General features: G+C 43.2%; 1 protein-coding gene and 1 long non-coding RNA gene across 4 annotated transcripts in view; one reads left to right on the top strand and one right to left on the bottom strand.

Annotated features, from left to right (window-relative positions):
- Window positions 1-154: 154 nt before the first annotated feature.
- On the top strand, window positions 155-9,232 carry LOC137448395 (uncharacterized). Of its 2 annotated transcripts, none has more exons than XR_010989065.1 (4): window positions 155-596; window positions 2,315-2,383; window positions 8,316-8,442; window positions 9,144-9,232. It is a non-coding gene; the product is annotated as an uncharacterized lncRNA (long non-coding RNA). The 2 variants fall into 2 exon arrangements; XR_010989066.1 differs by lacking the exon at window positions 155-596 and adding an exon at window positions 1,607-2,091.
- CMTM8 (CKLF like MARVEL transmembrane domain containing 8) overlaps window positions 3,405-10,757 on the bottom strand; it is a 33,588-nt gene continuing 26,235 nt past the window's right edge. For both annotated transcript variants that reach the window (XM_068152914.1, XM_068152915.1), the window contains exons 3-4: window positions 7,723-7,839; window positions 3,405-3,776 (exon numbers count right to left, since the gene is read on the bottom strand). In XM_068152914.1, the coding sequence (XP_068009015.1) occupies window positions 3,693-3,776; window positions 7,723-7,839 (201 nt within the window). In that variant the 3' untranslated portion in view covers window positions 3,405-3,692. The remainder of the gene's footprint in view (window positions 3,777-7,722; window positions 7,840-10,757) is intronic.

Raw genomic sequence — 10,757 nt, 5'->3', positions numbered from 1 at the left:
GCCGCGGCGCCCAGGGGCTGTCAGGGGCCGGGCGGAGCGCGGCCCCTCCCCGCCCGCCCTCGCGCCGCGGCTGCCGCGGGGCTTTCCCGCGCGGGACGAGCCGCCAGCAGCGCGCGGGGGAAGCGGGTCCCGAAGCGAAGCCAAGCGGCTCGGGCACTCGGGCAGGTAGAGCCGCGACCCGGCGCTCCCGCCGCGCCTTTCCGGAACGGCAGCCGACACCGCACGCCGCCCGTCCCCGTTTTGGGGCTAGTTACAGGAAAACAGGCACCGATTTCTAGCGAACGTTTCCAAGCAGCGAGAGGATCGCCTCACTGTGCATTGTGGAGTGCTTGGAGAGCAGACCCACACGGAACCGGCTAGCGCAGCGCTTAGCAGTTTTGCTCGGACGGGAAAGGACCCTTTGGCGTCTCAAAGTTTGTCAGCGACGTCCACGGAGGGGAGCTGCTCCAGTGCTTGGCAGTGGAGATACAGCTCCAAACAGCATCAGCTCCATTGTGTGAATTAAATCACGTGCACATAATAACAAAACTCTGCAAAGGAAGCCACATATTTCCTCAAGTTTAAAAATAACTTGGATTTGCTTTCCAACAAGTGAGGTAATGATGGCATATGCTGCTTTTACACTTATTAGAGTAGTAGCTCAAATCTCATCTACTCCCTTCTGCACATTCTGTTCGTATTTAGCATTTAATAGCTCCTTCAGCAACTGAAATTGTCTTAGGAGGGAAGACTCGGGTGATAGAAGAGGCTAGTGTAAGCAATTCACATGAGCAAGAGTTTGCAGTGTGGGTAATGTGGCCAGGTGGTAGTTGAAAAAAGAGACATTTACCTATCCCACCAAATTTTATCCTGTCATTAGATATCAAGGCTACATCACTGCCAATCTTCACAAGCATGAAATGCCAGCTCCTGAGAAACAGAGTTTTGGGGTTTTTTTAAACGGCTGTTAAAAAGCAAACAAAAATCTTCTCCTTACAGTTCAAGTTCAGAAGCAAATGCATTTATATGCTTCTTGCAAGCCCTGTGGAGGAAAGTTCTAGCAACTTCTGTACTTCTGTATTTTTCTTACCTTATGCTTCAGTGTCCTTAACTGCTTTTGAAAGTATGACTGGGGCCCTGCTGATCAGTCCAGTGAAATAGAAACATCTCTAAATTAATAGAGGAGTAGAATAACAGTCCTATTTTCTGCTCAGAAATACAAGTATGCTCTGTAAACTGCTGGAACAGACTAAAATATCGCTGAATTTGAAGTTTTTATGAGCTCTTATGCTTTTCATACTGTTAAGTGCATCATGTATGACGACAGCACAAGGTACCAAGAACTCCTTAAATGAAATTTGATGGCTGTAAGAGCATGTCATTTCTCTAGTGGCCAGACCAGTCCTAACTCATGACACTTATGTATGTGGGTGACTCAGATTTTTCAGGGAGAACAAGTTATTTATCATGTCAATGATCTTCCTTTTGCTAGTTGATTAGCATATTGTTTATTCTTCAAAATATCTGTATTAAGAATCTCACCAACATATTTAATACTGTTCTTTTAAATAGGTTTCTTTCAATTGTATGAATGCTAAGCAATACCTGCCAGCACAAAACTTTTTATTTGTTGCAGGTCATGGCTAGCTTATTTTCATCAATATTAGAACATACAAATACGTAAGTCATAGTCTGCAAATCAGTATTTAAGACTAAGACACTGGAAGGAACAGATCACCTTTTGTGTGCTTGTACTTTTCTTCAGGCCTGAAATAGGAGGACAAAACTTCAGAAGGAATTCTCAGTTTCTGCTGAGTCTTCCTTTCAACTGGATATTTACAACATTTGAAAAGAAACCAGACAGTATGTGAGTAACAGCTGAGAAATAAGACAGATGAGAAAGAGCATGAGAAGTAAGACAATTATCGTTTTTAAAGGAAAGAGCAAGGCAGGCAAGTTATAGTTTGTGACAGAAAAGCAAGGCCAAGCATTAAGCAAATTTCTGCCTAGAATGTACTAGAACTCAGAAGTAAGGATTCATCTCATAGATTTGCCTTTAGAAGACATTCCCTGCATCTTCCCTTCAGGATCAGCACTGAAGACTCAGAGGTGGTAGGTATTTTGCCATAGAATTTCTTATCTGGTAGTAGTGTGATTTTGCCCCTCATTAATGGGTTTATTCTGACATATAAAACATAAGTTTCCAATGGGTAATTTTAGCAAGGAGCAGGCAGCCTGACTTTTCTTGTACAGGCCAGATGTAATCTCCAGATAAATACAGGTTTTAAAATAGTATTTTGGCTTCCCCTCAACTGACATCCTGTGACTCCAACAGAAAATGAAGAAAACAATGTGACTGAGAACAGAATGAGCTGGCTTCTGGTAAAATCTTTGCTGCATGCAGGTAAGCACACACCATTTGGTTACAGGCAGAAAGAAAGAAGTAGTAAGCAGTAAGATTTCTCTAGTATCATATTTAATTGTCCAACTAAGTTTTTGAAGACTGGAAGAGAGTCCAAACTTTCTTAATCCAGTAGTGTCAAAAGAGGAAAAACTGCCAATAATACCACAAAATATTCATGACCTTACACTCCCCACATAATTTCTGGGGGGGAAAAAAATCCTTAAGTAATTTGTATTTGAAAGAAATTTTGAAAGTTACCTGTTCTGAAAGTCATAATCTTCTTTCATGCTACTGCTTGAATCAAAGATATTTAAATATTCAAATTCAAAATTTAAGTTGTTAAACAACTCAGATTATGCAGTAGGCAGGAAAGGAGAGGAATCTATTTGTTTCTAGCACTGGCATCTTGACAATGCTCCTATGGATTTAATCTTTGTATCTTTTAGTAGGAATTAAACCCTGGGTTTTAATTAGGACAGATTAATGGCCTAATCTGAAGAGAAGAGAGAAAAACACAGTCCCCTGAGAAACAAAATGTATTACCTTTGTCAGGTGTTTTGGGATACTCTTAGCAGGTTACACATTGAGCAGCAAGGGACTGGTGTCTAGACATAGGCCTTGAAGCCCTCTAGATCTGAGAAACCTGTTAATATGTTTCTCATGCAACATATGAGGTTCAGACCTACAGTAATAAGTTCCAAAAGCAATCTTATGATTAGGAGAAGCTGTTAGAATATGCAGGTTGACAGGGTCATCAGAATTCTTAGTTTCACATTTCACACTGAAAAAGAAACTGAAGAGAAAAAAAGAAGAGGCAACCTTTTACTCCCAGTTTATAAAATATACACAAGTGGATCTATTATTAATTTGTTTTTAAAGTATGGGGTGGTTTATTTTTCTGCACAATGTCACCTTTCATAAATAAGAATGAGACAGCATCCACCTTAGTTTTGGTTTGCAGCATCCAGTATCAAGAGTACACATGTAACCTTAAAGGAGTTACATTTGCAAAACTGGCACATTGACTGAGGAAGATTTATTTCAAGTTTAGTAATAACTTCTATACAATGTCTAGAAAAATACATTAATTTTAGAAGGAGCAGTATGAAGTTTTATTATACAGTACAAAGTTGGTGTTAGAGGTCTCTAAAGATGATCTTATAAATAATTATTTCATCTCATCTTAAAAAATGTGGTATGGGTTCCAATGGAAACATCTGAAAAGACCTCATCCCTCTTCCAAGCTTTCTGTCAAGTGAGTATAATCCACAAGATATTTTATTCTACAGATTTCATTTTAACCAAGTATTTACTGCACAGTTCGTGATCGCCAAGATATGAAGCTAAAATAGGTATTTCCAGCATAGCAGGAGGTCACCACGAAGGCAAAGAACTGTGGAGAGAGGGGGAAAATTTATTAGCAAAAAGCAAAACCCAAACCCCCCCACACAAAACCAACAAAAACCCCCACACAACCCACCCACCCCCCAAAAAACTCAAACAAACCAACCCCACCAAACAAAAAAACCCAAACCACCAACAAAACACCACGACCAACCAACCAAAACCCAAACTAAAAGAAACTTGAGACCACTGTCATTTCTGAGAAAGAAACAGCTATGAGATTTGGAAAAAGGAGAAATAGCAGGCTGACCAAAAGGGCACTTTCACCTCCTTGTACTTGTGTGGCCATTACAGTCAACACTGTAAGCTTCTATTGTGCCTAGAAACACTGGCCTAGGAGGAGACAAAACATGGCGTATTTCAACTGACATCTCCACATTATACTGCCCCAGTACGAATCATGCTGGAGCACCTCTCCTATGAGGACAGACTGAAGGAGTTGGGGCTCTTCAGTCTGCAGAAGAGAAGGCTCTGAGGTGACCTAATTGCGGCCTTCCAGTATCTGAAGGGGGCCTACAGGAAGGCTGGGGAAGGACTTCTCAGGATCTCAGGTAGTGATAGGACTAGGGGGAATGGAATGAAGCTGGAGGTGGGGAGGTTCAGGCTGGATGTGAGGAGGAGGTTCTTCACCATGAGAGTGGTGAAGCCCTGGAATGGGTTGTCCAGGGAGGTGGTTGAGGCCCCGTCCCTGGAGGTGTTTAAGCCCAGGCTGGATGAGGCTCTGTCCAGCCTGATCTAGTGTGGGGTGTCCCTGCCCATAGCAGGGGGGTTGGAACTAGATGATCCTTGTGGTCCCTTCCAACCCTGAATGATACTATGATACTCCCACCTATGCTGTACTTGCTGCTTTTAACATCACTTATTGGTAAAGACAGGGACAATCCATGGGACAGTGTGAGCTGAAGCTAAGCTAACACTCTTGCACTGCTGCTATGTTCCAGGAATTGTCTACAGCCCATCTGTACCTCAGCATGGCACATTATGCACCAAAATACACCAAAATGTGTTTGTTTACATGGAAAACTTGCAGTCAAATGCAGGCCCAGATGTTCTCAAACAGCAGTTCTGAAGAAGGTACCAATTCCAGAGGTCCTCAAAGCAAGTAACACTGACAGCAGCCGTATCAAGATATTGCTACTTTGTCAAATATTGATTATAGAATAAAATTCTGTAGCAGGCTAGGCTTGTTTTGTTTAAACATTAAAACTATAAAATATCAGTAGTGCTGCTTCCACAGCTCTTCCAGTATATAGAGGCAGAAGCCAGAGCAGCTGTGAACTATTTCAGTTGTATTGATCAAGTCCAGTTCAGTGCCATTGGTTGAGTTTCTGTTAACTACTACTGCCTGTTGTTCAAAATGGTCTTGTGATAGGGCCAGAATGTTTTCTGCTGGCAAATGAACCAAATAAAGGTGACACTGCAAATAGGATTAACACTCCTTTTCTTAGAGTGAGCAATGAAAGTGACAAAGTGACAAGAGAAATGTCAGTTAGATGTTAGGGGGGCAAAAGAAAAATTATAATCACAGTGAGAGTAATTAAACATGGCAATAGAGGCCCACAGTCATTGTGGAATAGCAATCTTTGGAAATACTCAGAACTCAAGTGGACAAGGCCCTGGTAGCCTGATATGTGTTAGCTGGGCTTTAAGTGGGATGGGGGTGTGGGGGAGACTTGGGCCAGATAACATTCAGAGGTAGATTCCAGACCAAAAATATTTTATGATCCCACCAATGTTTCTAGCTCATATATCGATGAAAATATTTCTTCTTCCCTGTGGTATTGCTGGTCGATGGTAGGCTGAACATGAGCCTGCAGTGTGCCCAGGCAGCCAAGCGGCCAATGGTATTCTGGCCTGCATCAGGAACAGTGTGGGCAGCAGGAGCAGGGAGGTCATTCCGCCCCTGTACACTGCACTGGTTAGGCCACACCTTGAGTGCTGTGTCCAGTTCTGGGCTCCTCAGTTTAGGAAGGAGGTTGACTTGCTGGAACGAGTCCAGAGAAGGGCAACAAAGTTGGTGAGGGGGTTGGAACACAAGCCCTATGAGGAGAGGCTGAGGGAGCTGGGGCTGCTTAGCCTGGAAAAGAGGAGACTCAGGGGTGACCTTATCACTCTCTACAACTACCTGAAGGGAGATTGTAGACAGGCAGAGGTTGGTCTCTTCTCCCAGGCAGCCAGTACCAGAAGAAGAGGACACAGTCTCAGGCTGCGCCAGGGGAGGTTCAGGCTGGATGTTAGGAAGAAGTTCTATACAGAGAGAGTGATTGCCCATTGGAATGGGCTGCCCGGGGAGGTGGTGGAGTCACCATCACTGGAGGTGTTCAGAAGGAGACGACAGGTTGCTTGGTGCCATGGGTTAGGTGGGTTGGATTGGTTGATGGGTTGGATGTGATGATCTTGAAGGTCTCTTCCAACCTGGTCTATTCTATTCTACTCTATTCTATTCTATTCTATTCTATCACCATTGGGCTAGGTATGAACTTCAGCTCTGAGAGCAAGGGCACTCTAAAGCATGCACTCGGGCAGTAAACCTAAGCCCTCCACAGACAGCTCCTGGTGAGTCTCATCTGAGGTAAATTTACTCTGTGGCACAAAAACCCTCTAATTGATGATGCAAATTATTATTACAATAAAAATGGTAGCATTCTTATTTTCCTTTTTTTTTTTTTTAATGAAAATAATACATAATAATAATTTAAAGAAGCTTTAATCTAAAATCTTTCTAAGAAAGAAGGACTGTTGGAAAGAGATGATTTGCTACATTCCCACAAGCATCTATCCACGAGATCCTTAATGAGTTCAGAAAGCAAGAATCTACATTTAATAGTTTATTTAGACAATGCATTAGATAAACACTATAAGGAGGTATTAGAAGAGATTCCAAACATCCCAGGAGGCACTGAGCATTCATGCATTTTGCATAAAACCTGAAACAGGATGGAAGCTTACTTAGCAGCAAGCAAGTTCCTATCAACAGCAGTGGCTGAGTAACAGATCAATAGTTTAAAACTGCCAAGGGGAGAGGACCCTGAATACCACTGAAATGTCAGGAACAGAGTTATCTGAACCCCAGGACAAAAACAGAGCAGGTGTTCAAGTCTGTGCTCATGCCTGTATACAATAAGCTTCAGACAGATGCCAGGATTTGTGAATAGTCCAGAGAGGACAACTGCAGAAGCGGGGTCAGTGAAGCAGCTGGAATTTGGTATTACTCTATTGAATTTGACTACTGTTGCCACAACATGCAAAAATTTCTTTTGCAGCTCCCTTAACTGAGCTGGAAAACGCCTCTGCCTATTCAGTGACAAGGGTCTTTAAAATAAAGTTGCTCTTCATACACCCTGACTGACTGCTTTAGATTCCCAAATCTAAACAATGAGGCAGTGATGCCAGACTTCCATCTACCTTAAAACACTGGAAAGTTACATGATTTTTCAAGTATTTCCCATCCAACTCAGACGAAAGTTGAGGCTGTATCAGGAAGACTACTGGAGAAACAGAAATACTGCTTCAAAACCTTCCCAAAGGTGCTGTGTAAATAGCTCAGTGCATCTTATCCACACATGTACAAAGTTAGCTGAGTTAAACTGCTTTTGAAGCTGTCCAAGTGGACTGAAGTGACTTGGTGCTCACTCAATCTGTCTATTCTGACATGCAGGCTGTAACTTCTGCCAGATACTACTAGATGAAGCAGGGGAAAAGCAGTATGATCTGATGTGACTATCACCTTCTGGTGGAATTTCTAGTCACCTTCAAAAACTATGAACTAAATTACCTATAGGTAATAACGTAAAGGTTTTGTGTGAGAGCTTCTCTATCAGTCAGCAGCTTTAAAAAATCTGGAACACGAGTATTTCAACCCACACCTCCACTGAGCTGCCTTTTGATATAACTGTATTGGATGCAGAACAGATAGAAACAAAAAATTAACTCACTGAAGAAGCTGCCCAGCTGTTGTAATTGTGACTGTCAAGGTCTTTGGTAACTGAAGATGCATCTACAATGGCAGCAATGAGGTACAAAATGAAGGCACTTCCATTGAAACACAGACCCTGTTGATAAACAAAGTGATGTTAGTAATTACTATGTAAATGCATTTGTTACCATTTCCTATTGCAACACTACAAAACTCTTCTCTGAAATATAAGGTGTGTACACAAGAACTGTGATTCTAACTATTTTTACCTTATTTCAAGTTTCTATCTGAAAGAGTAAATTGTATCTGCTTATTTTGCTTTAATATTTATGGATCTCCAAATGTGGGGCAAACTGTTCTCTCTACCACACTGAATCCAGAAAAGTCTTAAAGCTGGTGTGCTGTGACTTTCCAAAAGTGAAAATAAGGACACTGTTTGGTTATCAGAAAGTGTTAGGCAGTAAGAATATGACAACTACATAAAAAAACCCAAAACCAAACAGCAGGAATCAATGCCAAATATTTATAAAGCTTCTAAAACTTTGTTTTCTCTGCTTCTGAAGAAGATAAAGATGATGCCCTTTTTTTCAATTGTAGTCCTCCACCTTTCAGGACCTTTCCATTCTGCCTGTATTTGAGAGGAGAAAGACACAAGTAAAACCAAGGAGAAAGTCCCAGTGGACCACATAGGTCATCAAGATTCAGCCATGGCAGATGCTGCATTTTCTCTTGCCTCAAGGTACCTATGGTCATTACTAAGAAAGAAGCCAAGCAGTTAACACTGATCACACATAACACAGAGGACAAATCTGGCCTGCATCAAGAACAGTGTGGCCAGCAGGAGCAGGGAGGTCATTCTGCCCCTGTACACTGCACTGGTTAAGCCACAGCTCGAGTACTGTGTCCAGTTCTGGACCTCTCAGTTTAGGAAGGAGGTTGACTTGCTGGAACGAGTCCAGAGAAGAGCAACAAAGTTGGTGAGGGGTTTGGAACACAAGCCCTATGAGGAGAGGCTGAGGGAGCTGGGGTTGCTCAGCCTGGAGAAGAGGAGACTCAGGGGTGACCTTACCACTCTCTACAACTACCTGAAGGGAGGTTGTAGACAGGCGGATGATGGTCTCTTCTCCCAGGCACCCAGTACCAGAACAAGAGGACACAGTCTCAGGCTGTGCCAGGGGAGGTTCAGGTTGGATGTTAGGAAGAAGTTCTATACAGAGAGAGTGATTGCCCATTGGAATGGGCTGCCCGGGGAGGTGGTGGAGTCACCGTCATTGAAGGTGTTCAGAAGGAGACTTGCTGGGGTGCTTGGTGCCATGGGTTAGCTGTTTGGGTGGGTTGGATTGGTTGATGGGTTGGACACAATGATCTTGAAGGTCTCTTCCAACCTGGTTTGGTTTATTTATTCTAATATAATTTATTCTAATATATTTATTTTTTCAGGTTTTGCATGTGACAGAGAACAGGACAGGAAGAGAGAACAGAGGTGTAAAAAGATGAAAGAGATACCCCCACCCCACCCCCCTCCCCCGTTTCATATGCCTTTTTAAGCACAAAATTTTAATGTTTTGTCCCTTACTACTGACTACTTGGTGGTGGCTAAAGGAAGTTCATTCCCACTTAAAAAAAAGAAATATGCCCTCCTGCCATCTCTACCCTGTTACTTGTTTAAGGCATATTAATTTGACCATAAAATACACTTTAGCTCACTAGTGCCATGTTTAAGTGGAATCCCCATGACATGCTTTGCACATAGTTAAAATTGCAGAAACTGGTAACTCAGTTTAAACCACTTCCTAGCATTGGCCATGATTTATTCCCTTCAGTTCCTGGCCTCAAGTTTTGCACTCCAGAGTGCCATGCAAATATCACAACCCTTAATTCCGTTGCTCCAATTGTCTCTACATGTTGCCAAGGTGCAGTTCCAAGTTCATTTCCATGGTGTGACCCAGTGGATGCTAGGAATACATGCTTATTATTCACTATTCAATTCACTTCTCACCAGCTCTGGCAGAACCCAAAAAATGATCAGCAGCCCAAGGAGAGTTCAGAATTCAATGACAACATCTATATTCACATCAGCAATTTCCTCAGTGCAACAAAGCACAGATCAACAGCTTGAAGTAATTGGTATGGAAGGTACTCTTGTCTCCAGGGCATTTGATTCTGGCAGAGTTTACTTCACTCAATGGAGTCTGTGCCACTGCCACAAGCTCTTATGATAACATCGAGTTCAAAACCATCTGAAGGGAAGCCATTCCCTAGACACATGCTTTCTCAGCTGCAGGCCCCTTCAGAATGCAGCATGCTGTGCTGTCCTCTGCCAACATGTCAACCTTCATGTCACCACTGCCTGTGTAAGACTTGCCATGCAAAAACCCTTAGGAGTTTTCAGAGCAGGCTGAAGAGAATGCACATTGCTAAGTCCTTGAGCCTTCAGGACATTTGGAAAAAAGGCCACTTACCCATCTACCCATCCTTCCATGGGGAATGGTGGGCAGTGCCTCAACACTCAGATGGAATGCAAAGCCTGGCACCTGAGGTCTAATCCATACTTAGAAATTAGTGGGGTTTATCTCACCTGGTACCATCAAGTTGATCTAACAAAAGAATGATCAGAGGGCTGGAGCATCTCTCCTATGAGGACAGACTGAAGGAGTTGGGGCTGTTCAGTCTGCAGAAGAGAAGGCTCCAAGGTGACCTAATTGTGGCCTTCCAGTGTCTGAAGGGGGCCTACAGGAAGGCTGGGGAAGGACTTCTCAGGATCTCAGGTAGTGATAGGATTAGGGGGAATGGAATGAAGCTGGAGGTGGGGAGATTCAGGCTAGATGTGAGGAGGAGGTTCTTCCCCATGAGAGTGGTGAAACCCTGGAATGGGTTGTCCAGGGAGGTGGTCGAGGCCCCATCCCTGGAGGTGTTTAAGCCCAGGCTGGATGAGGCTCTGGGCAGCCTGATCTAGTGTGGGGTGTCCCTGCCCATGGCAGGGGGGTTGGAACTAGATGATCCTTGTGGTCCCTTCCAACCCTGAATGATACTATGATACTATGACACTTACCC

The sequence above is a fragment of the Melanerpes formicivorus genome, unplaced genomic scaffold, assembly GCF_026170545.1.
Source record: "Melanerpes formicivorus ecotype bairdi unplaced genomic scaffold, bMelFor1.0.p_v2 SCAF_24, whole genome shotgun sequence".
Taxonomy (NCBI): domain Eukaryota; kingdom Metazoa; phylum Chordata; class Aves; order Piciformes; family Picidae; genus Melanerpes; species Melanerpes formicivorus.
Note: the sequence above shows the minus strand (reverse complement) of the source record. Positions and strands in the feature narration are given on the sequence as shown.